General features: G+C 61.1%; 1 protein-coding gene across 2 annotated transcripts in view; it reads left to right on the top strand.

Annotated features, from left to right (window-relative positions):
* The window catches only part of RUSC1 (RUN and SH3 domain containing 1), a 41,036-nt gene that overhangs the window by 17,951 nt on the left and 8,877 nt on the right, over positions 1–14,208 (top strand). Inside the window, exon 3 of one of the 2 annotated variants that reach the window (XM_072131612.1) lies at positions 129–452. The exons of the other annotated variant lie outside the window; for it this stretch is intronic. Within the exon in view, the coding sequence (XP_071987713.1) occupies positions 129–452 (324 nt within the window). The remainder of the gene's footprint in view (positions 1–128; positions 453–14,208) is intronic. 2 annotated transcript variants of the gene reach the window in all.

Here is a 14,208-nt window from a genome sequence, read left to right as displayed (position 1 = left end):
CCATCTCTTCCTCCGCTTGCTCCATCCTCCCACCTGCCTATGGGACCATGTGTATGTGTCATGGTTGAATTCATGTGTCGTGGCTCCTGGGTCTTCTGACATCACATGTGACTTTCCTGGTGCTGCAGCTGCTCGGACCCTCGCTAATGTCCTCCTTAAAGTCCCTAACCTGCAGACCCTCCACCCTTTCTCTACAATGTCCCCGCACAGCTCTGGCCTTGACTATCCGCGACCCTCTGGTCCTGCTGCACTGCCCAGTTACCCCAGCTTCTCTCCCCGTCAGTCCCCTGTGGGGGCTTCCTCCCCTCCTCACCGGACATTGCTCCCCCTGCTGGACACTCCAGATATAGCCGTCCTGCTATCACCAATGTTTCCAAGGAAAAGGACCTTCTTCCGTGTGACGAGAGGATATGAAGACGGGTGCAAGACACTGACAGACTCCCGGGACACAGGTTACCCACTTCTATACCATTTCTATGGGGGCCAGGGGATGACCACCTAAGACAAGCATTGTGGGGTCTCTGTGCACATGATCCGAAGCCGTAGGGAGGCTGAGGGGCCCAGACATCAGTCCCTATACTCTGCCCTCACCGTCATGAAGCAAGTGAACATCTTACCTTTTATATCTCCCCTCCTGCATATATTCAATGACACCATCCCCGTGTATCTGACCTCTCACACCCTCCTCCGTGTATCTGACCTCTCACACCCTCCTCCTCCCCCCGTGTATCTGACCTCTCACACCCTCCTCCTCCCCCGTGTATCTGACCTCTCACACCCTCCTCCTCCTCCGTGTATCTGACCTCTCACACCCTCCTCCTCCCCGTGTATCTGACCTCTCACACCCTCCTCCTCCCCCCGTGTATCTGACCTCTCACACCCTCCTCCTCCCCCGTGTATCTGACCTCTCACACCCTCCTCCTCCCCGTGTATCTGACCTCTCACACCCTCCTCCCCCCGTGTATCTGACCTCTCACACCCTCCTCCTCCCCCGTGTATCTGACCTCTCACACCCTCCTCCTCCCCCGTGTATCTGACCTCTCACACCCTCCTCCTCCCCCGTGTATCTGACCTCTCACACCCTCCTCCTCCTCCGTGTATCTGACCTCTCACACCCTCCTCCTCCCCCGTGTATCTGACCTCTCACACCCTCCTCCTCCTCCGTGTATCTGACCTCTCACACCCTCCTCCCCACACCCTCCTCCTCCCCCCCATGTATCTGACCTCTCACACCCTCCTCCTCCCCCGTGTATCTGACCTCTCACACCCTCCTCCCCCCGTGTATCTGACCTCTCACACCCTCCTCCTCCCCCGTGTATCTGACCTCTCACACCCTCCTCCTCCCCGTGTATCTGACCTCTCACACCCTCCTCCTCCCCCGTGTATCTGACCTCTCACACCCTCCTCCTCCCCCCCGTGTATCTGACCTCTCACACCCTCCTCCTCCCCCCGTGTATCTGACCTCTCACACCCTCCTCCTCCCCCGTGTATCTGACCTCTCACACCCTCCTCCTCCCCCGTGTATCTGACCTCTCACACCCTCCTCCTCCCCCGTGTATCTGACCTCTCACACCCTCCTCCTCCCCCGTGTATCTGACCTCTCACACCCTCCTCCCGTGTATCTGACCTCTCACACCCTCCTCCTCCCCCGTGTATCTGACCTCTCACACCCTCCTCCTCCCCCGTGTATCTGACCTCTCACACCCTCCTCCTCCCCCGTGTATCTGACCTCTCACACCCTCCTCCTCCTCCGTGTATCTGACCTCTCACACCCTCCTCCTCCCCCGTGTATCTGACCTCTCACACCCTCCTCCTAACCCGTGTATCTGACCTCTCACACCCTCCTCCTCCCCCCTGTGTATCTGACCTCTCACACCCTCCTCCTCCCCCCGTGTATCTGACCTCTCACACCCTCCTCCTCCCCCGTGTATCTGACCTCTCACACCCTCCTCCTCCCCCGTGTATCTGACCTCTCACACCCTCCTCCTCCCCCCGTGTATCTGACCTCTCACACCCTCCTCCTCCCCCGTGTATCTGACCTCTCACACCCTCCTCCTCCTCCCCCGTGTATCTGACCTCTCACACCCTCCTCCTCCCCCGTGTATCTGACCTCTCACACCCTCCTCCTCCCCCCGAGTATCTGACCTCTCACACCCTCCTCCTCCCCCGTGTATCTGACCTCTCACACCCTCCTCCCCCCGTGTATCTGACCTCTCACACCCTCCTCCTCCCCCGTGTATCTGACCTCTCACACCCTCCTCCTCCCCCGTGTATCTGACCTCTCACACCCTCCTCCTCCCCCGTGTATCTGACCTCTCACACCCTCCTCCTCCTCCGTGTATCTGACCTCTCACACCCTCCTCCCCACACCCTCCTCCTCCCCCCCATGTATCTGACCTCTCACACCCTCCTCCCCCGTGTATCTGACCTCTCACACCCTCCTCCTCCTCCCCCGTGTATCTGACCTCTCACACCCTCCTCCTTCCCCGTGTATCTGACCTCTCACACCCTCCTCCTCCCCCGTGTATCTGACCTCTCACACCCTCCTCCTCCCCTGTGTATCTGACCTCTCACACCCTCCTCCTCCCCCCGAGTATCTGACCTCTCACACCCTCCTCCTCCCCCCGTGTATCTGACCTCTCACACCCTCCTCCTCCCCCCGTGTATCTGACCTCTCTCACCCTCCTCCCCCGTGTATCTGACCTCTCACACCCTCCTCCCCCCGTGTATCTGACCTCTCACACCCTCCTCCTCCCCCGTGTATCTGACCTCTCACACCCTCCCCCCCCCCGTGTATCTGACCTCTCACACCCTCCTCCTCCCCCGTGTATCTGACCTCTCACACCCTCCTCCTCCCCCGTGTATCTGACCTCTCACACCCTCCTCCTCCCCCGTGTATCTGACCTCTCACACCCTCCTCCTCCCCCGTGTATCTGACCTCTCACACCCTCCTCCTCCCCCGTGTATCTGACCTCTCACACCCTCCTCCCGTGTATCTGACCTCTCACACCCTCCCCCCCTGTGTATCTGACCTCTCACACCCTCCCCCCCTGTGTATCTGACCTCTCACACCCTCCCCCCGTGTATCTGACCTCTCACACCCTCCTCCTCCCCCGTGTATCTGACCTCTCACACCCTCCTCCTCCCCCCGTGTATCTGACCTCTCACACCCTCCTCCTCCCCCCGTATATCTGACCTCTCACACCCTCCTCCTCCGTGTATCTGACCTCTCACACCCTCCTCCTCCCCCGTGTATCTGACCTCTCACACCCTCCTCCTCCCCCGTGTATCTGACCTCTCACACCCTCCTCCTTCCCCGTGTATCTGACCTCTCACACCTTCCTCCTCCCCGGTGTATCTGACCTCTCACACCCTCCTCCCGTGTATCTGACCTCTCACACCCTCCTCCTCCCCCGTGTATCTGACCTCTCACACCCTCCTCCTCCCCGGTGTATCTGACCTCTCACACCCTCCTCCCGTGTATCTGACCTCTCACACCCTCCCCCCGTGTATCTGACCTCTCACACCCTCCTCCTCCCCCGTGTATCTGACCTCTCACACCCTCCTCCTCCCCCGTGTATCTGACCTCTCACACCCTCCTCCTCCCCCCGTGTATCTGACCTCTCACACCCTCCTCCTCCCCCCGTGTATCTGACCTCTCACACCCTCCTCCTCCCCCGTGTATCTGACCTCTCACACCCTCCTCCCGTGTATCTGACCTCTCACACCCTCCCCCCCTGTGTATCTGACCTCTCACACCCTCCTCCCCCCGTTTATCTGACCTCTCACACCCTCCCCCCGTGTATCTGACCTCTCACACCCTCCTCCTCCCCCGTGTATCTGACCTCTCACACCCTCCTCCTCCCCCCGTGTATCTGACCTCACACCCTCCTCCTCCCCCCGTGTATCTGACCTCTCACACCCTCCTCCCCCCCGTGTATCTGACCTCTCACACCCTCCTCCTCCCCCGTGTATCTGACCTCTCACACCCTCCTCCTCCCCCCGTGTATCTGACCTCTCACACCCTCCTCCTCCCCCGTGTATCTGACCTCTCACACCCTCCTCCCCCCCCGTGTATCTGACCTCTCACACCCTCCTCCTCCCCCCGTGTATCTGACCTCTCACACCCTCCTCCTCCCCCGTGTATCTGACCTCTCACACCCTCCTCCTCCCCCGTGTATCTGACCTCTCACACCCTCCTCCTCCCCCGTGTATCTGACCTCTCACACCCTCCTCCTCCCCCGTGTATCTGACCTCTCACACCCTCCTCCGTGTATCTGACCTCTCACACCCTCCTCCTCCCCCGTGTATCTGACCTCTCACACCCTCCTCCTCCCCCGTGTATCTGACCTCTCACACCCTCCTCCTCCTCCCCCGTGTATCTGACCTCTCACACCCTCCCCCCCGTGTATCTGACCTCTCACACCCTCCTCCTCCCCCGTGTATCTGACCTCTCACACCCTCCTCCCGTGTATCTGACCTCTCACACCCTCCCCCCCTGTGTATCTGACCTCTCACACCCTCCCCCCCTGTGTATCTGACCTCTCACACCCTCCCCCCGTGTATCTGACCTCTCACACCCTCCTCCTCCCCCGTGTATCTGACCTCTCACACCCTCCTCCTCCCCCCGTGTATCTGACCTCTCACACCCTCCTCCTCCCCCGTATATCTGACCTCTCACACCCTCCTCCTCCTCCGTGTATCTGACCTCTCACACCCTCCTCCTCCCCCGTGTATCTGACCTCTCACACCCTCCTCCTCCCCCGTGTATCTGACCTCTCACACCCTCCTCCTCCCCCGTGTATCTGACCTCTCACACCCTCCTCCCGTGTATCTGACCTCTCACACCCTCCTCCTCCCCCGTGTATCTGACCTCTCACACCCTCCTCCTCCCCCGTGTATCTGACCTCTCACACCCTCCTCCCGTGTATCTGACCTCTCACACCCTCCTCCTCCCCCGTGTATCTGACCTCTCACACCCTCCTCCTCCCCCGTGTATCTGACCTCTCACACCCTCCTCCTCCCCCGTGTATCTGACCTCTCACACCCTCCTCCTCCCCCGTGTATCTGACCTCTCTCACCCTCCTCCTCCCCCGTGTATCTGACCTCTCACACCCTCCTCCCGTGTATCTGACCTCTCACACCCTCCTCCTCCCCTGTGTATCTGACCTCTCACACCCTCCCCCCGTGTATCTGACCTCTCACACCCTCCTCCTCCCCCGTGTATCTGACCTCTCACACCCTCCTCCTCCCCCCGTGTATCTGACCTCTCACACCCTCCTCCTCCCCCCGTGTATCTGACCTCTCACACCCTCCTCCTCCCCCCGTGTATCTGACCTCTCACACCCTCCTCCTCCCCCGTGTATCTGACCTCTCACACCCTCCTCCCGTGTATCTGACCTCTCACACCCTCCCCCCCTGTGTATCTGACCTCTCACACCCTCCCCCCGTGTATCTGACCTCTCACACCCTCCTCCTCCCCCGTGTATCTGACCTCTCACACCCTCCTCCTCCCCCCGTGTATCTGACCTCTCACACCCTCCTCCTCCCCCCGTGTATCTGACCTCTCACACCCTCCTCCCCCCCGTGTATCTGACCTCTCACACCCTCCTCCTCCCCCGTGTATCTGACCTCTCACACCCTCCTCCTCCCCCGTGTATCTGACCTCTCACACCCTCCTCCTCCCCCGTGTATCTGACCTCTCACACCCTCCTCCTCCGTGTATCTGACCTCTCACACCCTCCTCCTCCCCCCGTGTATCTGACCTCTCACACCCTCCTCCTCCTCCGTGTATCTGACCTCTCACACCCTCCTCCTCCCCCCGTGTATCTGACCTCTCACACCCTCCTCCTCCCCCCGTGTATCTGACCTCTCACACCCTCCTCCTCCTCCCCCCGTGTATCTGACCTCTCGCACCCTCCTCCTCCCCCGTGTATCTGACCTCTCGCACCCTCCTCCTCCCCCGTGTATCTGACCTCTCACACCCTCCTCCTCCCCCGTGTATCTGACCTCTCACACCCTCCTCCTCCCCCGTGTATCTGACCTCTCACACCCTCCTCCTCCTCCCCCGTGTATCTGACCTCTCACACCCTCCCCCCCGTGTATCTGACCTCTCACACCCTCCTCCTCCCCCGTGTATCTGACCTCTCACACCCTCCTCCTCCCCCGTGTATCTGACCTCTCACACCCTCCTCCTCCCCCGTGTATCTGACCTCTCACACCCTCCTCCTCCCCCGTGTATCTGACCTCTCACACCCTCCTCCTCCTCCCCCGTGTATCTGACCTCTCACACCCTCCTCCTCCCCCGTGTATCTGACCTCTCACACCCTCCTCCTCCCCCGTGTATCTGACCTCTCACACCCTCCTCCCCGTGTATCTGACCTCTCACACCCTCCTCCTCCTCCCCCGTGTATCTGACCTCTCACACCCTCCTCCTCCCCCCCGTGTATCTGACCTCTCACACCCTCCTCCTCCCCCCCCCGTGTATCTGACCTCTCACACCCTCCTCCTCCCCGTGTATCTGACCTCTCACACCCTCCTCCTCCTCCCCCCGTGTATCTGACCTCTCACACCCTCCTCCCCCCGTGTATCTGACCTCTCACACCCTCCCCCCCCTGTGTATCTGACCTCTCACACCCTCCCCCCGTGTATCTGACCTCTCACACCCTCCTCCTCCCCCGTGTATCTGACCTCTCACACCCTCCTCCTCCCCCGTGTATCTGACCTCTCACACCCTCCTCCTCCCCCGTGTATCTGACCTCTCACACCCTCCTCCTCCCCCGTGTATCTGACCTCTCACACCCTCCTCCTCCCCCGTGTATCTGACCTCTCACACCCTCCCCCCGTGTATCTGACCTCTCACACCCTCCTCCTCCCCTGTGTATCTGACCTCTCACACCCTCCTCCTCCCCCCGTGTATCTGACCTCTCACACCCTCCTCCTCCCCCCGTATATCTGACCTCTCACACCCTCCTCCTCCCCCGTGTATCTGACCTCTCACACCCTCCTCCTCCCCCGTGTATCTGACCTCTCACACCCTCCTCCTCCCCCGTGTATCTGACCTCTCACACCCTCCTCCTCCCCGTGTATCTGACCTCTCACACCCTCCTCCCCCCGTGTATCTGACCTCTCACACCCTCCTCCTCCGTGTATCTGACCTCTCACACCCTCCTCCTCCTCCGTGTATCTGACCTCTCACACCCTCCTCCTCCTCCGTGTATCTGACCTCTCACACCCTCCTCCCCCGTGTATCTGACCTCTCACACCCTCCTCCTCCCCCGTGTATCTGACCTCTCACACCTTCCTCCTCCCCCGTGTATCTGACCTCTCACACCCTCCTCCTCCCCGTGTATCTGACCTCTCACACCCTCCTCCTCCCCCGTGTATCTGACCTCTCACACCCTCCTCCTCCCCCGTGTATCTGACCTCTCACACCCTCCTCCTCCCCCCGTGTATCTGACCTCTCACACCCTCCTCCTCCCCCCGTGTATCTGACCTCTCACACCCTCCTCCTCCCCCGTGTATCTGACCTCTCACACCCTCCTCCTCCCCCGTGTATCTGACCTCTCACACCCTCCTCCTCCCCCGTGTATCTGACCTCTCACACCCTCCTCCTCCCCCGTGTATCTGACCTCTCACACCCTCCTCCTCCCCCGTGTATCTGACCTCTCACACCCTCCTCCTCCCCCGTGTATCTGACCTCTCACACCCTCCTCCTCCCCCGTGTATCTGACTTCTCACACCCTCCTCCTCCCCCCGTGTATCTGACTTCTCACACCCTCCTCCTCCCCCGTGTATCTGACTTCTCACACCCTCCTCCTCCCCCGTGTATCTGACCTCTCACACCCTCCTCCTCCCCCGTGTATCTGACCTCTCACACCCTCCTCCCCCCGTGTATCTGACCTCTCACACCCTCCTCCTCCCCCGTGTATCTGACCTCTCACACCCTCCTCCTCCCCCGTGTATCTGACTTCTCACACCCTCCTCCTCCTCCGTGTATCTGACCTCTCACACCCTCCTCCTCCCCGTGTATCTGACCTCTCACACCCTCCTCCTCCCCCGTGTATCTGACCTCTCACACCCTCCTCCTCCCCCGTGTATCTGACCTCTCACACCCTCCTCCTCCCCCGTGTATCTGACCTCTCACACCCTCCTCTTCTCCCTGTGTATCTGACCTCTCACACCCTCCTTCTCCCCCGTGTATCTGACCTCTCACACCCTCCTCCTCCCCCGTGTATCTGACCTCTCACACCCTCCTCCTCCTCCACCGTGTATCTGACCTCTCACACCCTCCTCCTCCCCCGTGTATCTGACCTCTCACACCCTCCTCCTCCTCCCCCCGTGTATCTGACCTCTCACACCCTCCTCCTCCTCCCCCGTGTATCTAACCTCTCACACCCTCCTCCTCCCCCGTGTATCTGACCTCTCACTCCCTCCTCCTCCCCCGTGTATCTGACCTCTCACACCCTCCTCCTCCCCCGTGTATCTGACCTCTCACACCCTCCTCCTCCCCCGTGTATCTGACCTCTCACACCCTCCTCCTCCCCCGTGTATCTGACCTCTCACACCCTCCTCTTCTCCCTGTGTATCTGACCTCTCACACCCTCCTTCTCCCCCGTGTATCTGACCTCTCACACCCTCCTCCCCCCCCGTGTATCTGACCTCTCACACCCTCCTCCTCCCCCGTGTATCTGACCTCTCACACCCTCCTCCTCCTCCCCCGTGTATCTGACCTCTCACACCCTCCTCCTCCCCCGTGTATCTGACCTCTCACACCCTCCTCCTCCTCCGTGTATCTGACCTCTCACACCCTCCTCCTCCTCTCCCCGTGTATCTGACCTCTCACACCCTCCTCCCCCCGTGTATCTGACCTCTCACACCCTCCTCCTCCCCCGTGTATCTGACCTCTCACACCCTCCTCCCCCCGTGTATCTGACCTCTCACACCCTCCTCCTCCCCCGTGTATCTGACCTCTCACACCCTCCTCCTCCCCCGTGTATCTGACCTCTCACACCCTCCTCCTCCTCCCCCGTGTATCTGACCTCTCACACCCTCCTCCTCCCCCGTGTATCTGACCTCTCACACCCTCCTCCTCCTCCCCCCGTGTATCTGACCTCTCACACCCTCCTCCTCCTCCCCCGTGTATCTAACCTCTCACACCCTCCTCCCCCGTGTATCTGACCTCTCACACCCTCCTCCTCCTCCCCCGTGTATCTGACCTCTCACACCCTCCTCCTCCCCCGTGTATCTGACCTCTCACACCCTCCTCCTCCCCCGTGTATCTGACCTCTCACACCCTCCTCCTCCTCCCCCGTGTATCTGACCTCTCACACCCTCCTCCTCCCCCGTGTATCTGACCTCTCACACCCTCCTCCTCCTCCCCCCGTGTATCTGACCTCTCACACCCTCCTCCTCCTCCCCCGTGTATCTAACCTCTCACACCCTCCTCCTCCCCCGTGTATCTGACCTCTCACACCCTCCTCCCCCCGTGTATCTAACCTCTCACACCCTCCTCCTCCCCCGTGTATCTGACCTCTCACTCCCTCCTCCTCCCCCGTGTATCTGACCTCTCACACCCTCCTCCTCCCCCGTGTATCTGACCTCTCACACCCTCCTCCTCCCCCGTGTATCTGACCTCTCACACCCTCCCCCCGTGTATCTGACCTCTCACACCCTCCTCCCCCCGTGTATCTGACCTCTCACACCCTCCTCCTCCCCCGTGTATCTGACCTCTCACACCCTCCTCCTCCCCCGTGTATCTGACCTCTCACACCCTCCTCCTCCCCCGTGTATCTGACCTCTCACACCCTCCTCCTCCCCCGTGTATCTGACTTCTCACACCCTCCTCCTCCCCCCCGTGTATCTGACTTCTCACACCCTCCTCCTCCCCCGTGTATCTGACTTCTCACACCCTCCTCCTCCCCCGTGTATCTGACCTCTCACACCCTCCTCCCCCCGTGTATCTGACCTCTCACACCCTCCTCCTCCCCCGTGTATCTGACTTCTCACACCCTCCTCCTCCCCCGTGTATCTGACTTCTCACACCCTCCTCCTCCTCCGTGTATCTGACCTCTCACACCCTCCTCCTCCCCGTGTATCTGACCTCTCACACCCTCCTCCTCCCCCGTGTATCTGACCTCTCACACCCTCCTCCTCCCCCGTGTATCTGACCTCTCACACCCTCCTCCTCCCCCGTGTATCTGACCTCTCACACCCTCCTCTTCTCCCTGTGTATCTGACCTCTCACACCCTCCTTCTCCCCCGTGTATCTGACCTCTCACACCCTCCTCCTCCCCCGTGTATCTGACCTCTCACACCCTCCTCCTCCTCCACCGTGTATCTGACCTCTCACACCCTCCTCCTCCCCCGTGTATCTGACCTCTCACACCCTCCTCCTCCTCCCCCCGTGTATCTGACCTCTCACACCCTCCTCCTCCTCTCCCCGTGTATCTGACCTCTCACACCCTCCTCCCCCCGTGTATCTGACCTCTCACACCCTCCTCCTCCCCCGTGTATCTGACCTCTCACACCCTCCTCCCCCCGTGTATCTGACCTCTCACACCCTCCTCCTCCCCCGTGTATCTGACCTCTCACACCCTCCTCCTCCCCCGTGTATCTGACCTCTCACACCCTCCTCCTCCTCCCCCGTGTATCTGACCTCTCACACCCTCCTCCTCCCCCGTGTATCTGACCTCTCACACCCTCCTCCTCCTCCCCCGTGTATCTGACCTCTCACACCCTCCTCCTCCCCCGTGTATCTGACCTCTCACACCCTCCTCCTCCTCCCCCCGTGTATCTGACCTCTCACACCCTCCTCCTCCTCCCCCGTGTATCTAACCTCTCACACCCTCCTCCTCCCCCGTGTATCTGACCTCTCACACCCTCCTCTTCTCCCTGTGTATCTGACCTCTCACACCCTCCTTCTCCCCCGTGTATCTGACCTCTCACACCCTCCTCCTCCCCCGTGTATCTGACCTCTCACACCCTCCTCCTCCTCCACCGTGTATCTGACCTCTCACACCCTCCTCCTCCCCCGTGTATCTGACCTCTCACACCCTCCTCCTCCTCCCCCCGTGTATCTGACCTCTCACACCCTCCTCCTCCTCTCCCCGTGTATCTGACCTCTCACACCCTCCTCCCCCCGTGTATCTGACCTCTCACACCCTCCTCCTCCCCCGTGTATCTGACCTCTCACACCCTCCTCCCCCCGTGTATCTGACCTCTCACACCCTCCTCCTCCCCCGTGTATCTGACCTCTCACACCCTCCTCCTCCCCCGTGTATCTGACCTCTCACACCCTCCTCCTCCTCCCCCGTGTATCTGACCTCTCACACCCTCCTCCTCCCCCGTGTATCTGACTTCTCACACCCTCCTCCTCCCCCCCGTGTATCTGACTTCTCACACCCTCCTCCCCCCGTGTATCTGACCTCTCACACCCTCCTCCCCCCCCGTGTATCTGACCTCTCACACCCTCCTCCTCCCCCCGTGTATCTGACCTCTCACACCCTCCTCCTCCCCCGTGTATCTGACCTCTCACACCCTCCTCCTCCCCCGTGTATCTGACCTCTCACACCCTCCTCCTCCTCCCCCGTGTATCTGACTTCTCACACCCTCCTCCTCCCCCGTGTATCTGACCTCTCACACCCTCCTCCTCCCCCGTGTATCTGACCTCTCACACCCTCCTCCCCCCGTGTATCTGACCTCTCACACCCTCCTCCTCCCCCGTGTATCTGACCTCTCACACCCTCCTCCTCCCCCGTGTATCTGACTTCTCACACCCTCCTCCTCCTCCGTGTATCTGACCTCTCACACCCTCCTCCTCCCCGTGTATCTGACCTCTCACACCCTCCTCCTCCCCCGTGTATCTGACCTCTCACACCCTCCTCCTCCCCCGTGTATCTGACCTCTCACACCCTCCTCCTCCCCCGTGTATCTGACCTCTCACACCCTCCTCTTCTCCCTGTGTATCTGACCTCTCACACCCTCCTTCTCCCCCGTGTATCTGACCTCTCACACCCTCCTCCTCCCCCGTGTATCTGACCTCTCACACCCTCCTCCTCCTCCACCGTGTATCTGACCTCTCACACCCTCCTCCTCCCCCGTGTATCTGACCTCTCACACCCTCCTCCTCCTCCCCCCGTGTATCTGACCTCTCACACCCTCCTCCTCCTCCCCCGTGTATCTAACCTCTCACACCCTCCTCCTCCCCCGTGTATCTGACCTCTCACTCCCTCCTCCTCCCCCGTGTATCTGACCTCTCACACCCTCCTCTTCTCCCTGTGTATCTGACCTCTCACACCCTCCCCTTCTCCCCCGTGTATCTGACCTCTCACACCCTCCTCCTCCCCCGTGTATCTGACCTCTCACACCCTCCTCCCCCCGTGTATCTGACCTCTCACACCCTCCTCCTCCCCCGTGTATCTGACCTCTCACACCCTCCTCCTCCTCCGTGTATCTGACCTCTCACACCCTCCTCCTCCTCTCCCCGTGTATCTGACCTCTCACACCCTCCTCCCCCCGTGTATCTGACCTCTCACACCCTCCTCCTCCCCCGTGTATCTGACCTCTCACACCCTCCTCCCCCCGTGTATCTGACCTCTCACACCCTCCTCCTCCCCCGTGTATCTGACCTCTCACACCCTCCTCCTCCCCCGTGTATCTGACCTCTCACACCCTCCTCCTCCTCCCCCGTGTATCTGACCTCTCACACCCTCCTCCTCCCCCGTGTATCTGACCTCTCACACCCTCCTCCTCCTCCCCCCGTGTATCTGACCTCTCACACCCTCCTCCTCCTCCCCCGTGTATCTAACCTCTCACACCCTCCTCCCCCGTGTATCTGACCTCTCACACCCTCCTCCTCCTCCCCCGTGTATCTGACCTCTCACACCCTCCTCCTCCCCCGTGTATCTGACCTCTCACACCCTCCTCCTCCTCCCCCCGTGTATCTGACCTCTCACACCCTCCTCCTCCTCCCCCGTGTATCTAACCTCTCACACCCTCCTCCTCCCCCGTGTATCTGACCTCTCACACCCTCCTCCCCCCGTGTATCTAACCTCTCACACCCTCCTCCTCCCCCGTGTATCTGACCTCTCACTCCCTCCTCCTCCCCCGTGTATCTGACCTCTCACACCCTCCTCCTCCCCCGTGTATCTGACCTCTCACACCCTCCTCCTCCCCCGTGTATCTGACCTCTCACACCCTCCTCCTCCCCCGTGTATCTGACCTCTCACACCCTCCTCCTCCCCCGTGTATCTGACCTCTCACACCCTCCTCCTCCTCCCCCGTGTATCTGACCTCTCACACCCTCCTCCTCCCCCGTGTATCTGACCTCTCACACCCTCCTCCCCCGTGTATCTGACCTCTCACACCCTCCTCCTCCCCTGTGTATCTGACCTCTCACACCCTCCTCCTCCTCCGTGTATCTGACCTCTCACACCCTCCTCCTCCTCCTCCGTGTATCTGACCTCTCACACCCTCCTCCTCCCCGTGTATCTGACCTCTCACACCCTCCTCCTCCCCCGTGTATCTGACCTCTCACACCCTCCTCCTCCCCCGTGTATCTGACCTCTCACACCCTCCTCCTCCCCCGTGTATCTGACCTCTCACACCCTCCTCCTCCCCCGTGTATCTGACTTCTCACACCCTCCTCCTCCTCCCCCGTGTATCTAACCTCTCACACCCTCCTCCTCCCCCGTGTATCTGACCTCTCACACCCTCCTCCCCCCGTGTATCTAACCTCTCACACCCTCCTCCTCCCCCGTGTATCTGACCTCTCACTCCCTCCTCCTCCCCCGTGTATCTGACCTCTCACACCCTCCTCCTCCCCCGTGTATCTGACCTCTCACACCCTCCTCCTCCCCCGTGTATCTGACCTCTCACACCCTCCCCCCGTGTATCTGACCTCTCACACCCTCCTCCCCCCGTGTATCTGACCTCTCACACCCTCCTCCTCCCCCGTGTATCTGACCTCTCACACCCTCCTCCTCCCCCGTGTATCTGACCTCTCACACCCTCCTCCTCCCCCGTGTATCTGTTCCCGCGCTCTATGATTTGGCGGGAATGCGAGGCGAGAGTCACGTGATCGCCACTTACAGGAAGTGAGAGCGGCTGCGGGGCACGTGACGTCACCAGCCTATCAGCTGCCGGTAGTGTGAGCGGATCTGCGGCCGCACAGGGTGAGTGACGGCCCCGCCCCCAGCACGTGACCCG

The sequence above is a fragment of the Engystomops pustulosus genome, unplaced genomic scaffold, assembly GCF_040894005.1.
Source record: "Engystomops pustulosus unplaced genomic scaffold, aEngPut4.maternal MAT_SCAFFOLD_100, whole genome shotgun sequence".
NCBI lineage: Eukaryota > Metazoa > Chordata > Amphibia > Anura > Leptodactylidae > Engystomops > Engystomops pustulosus.
Note: the sequence above shows the minus strand (reverse complement) of the source record. Positions and strands in the feature narration are given on the sequence as shown.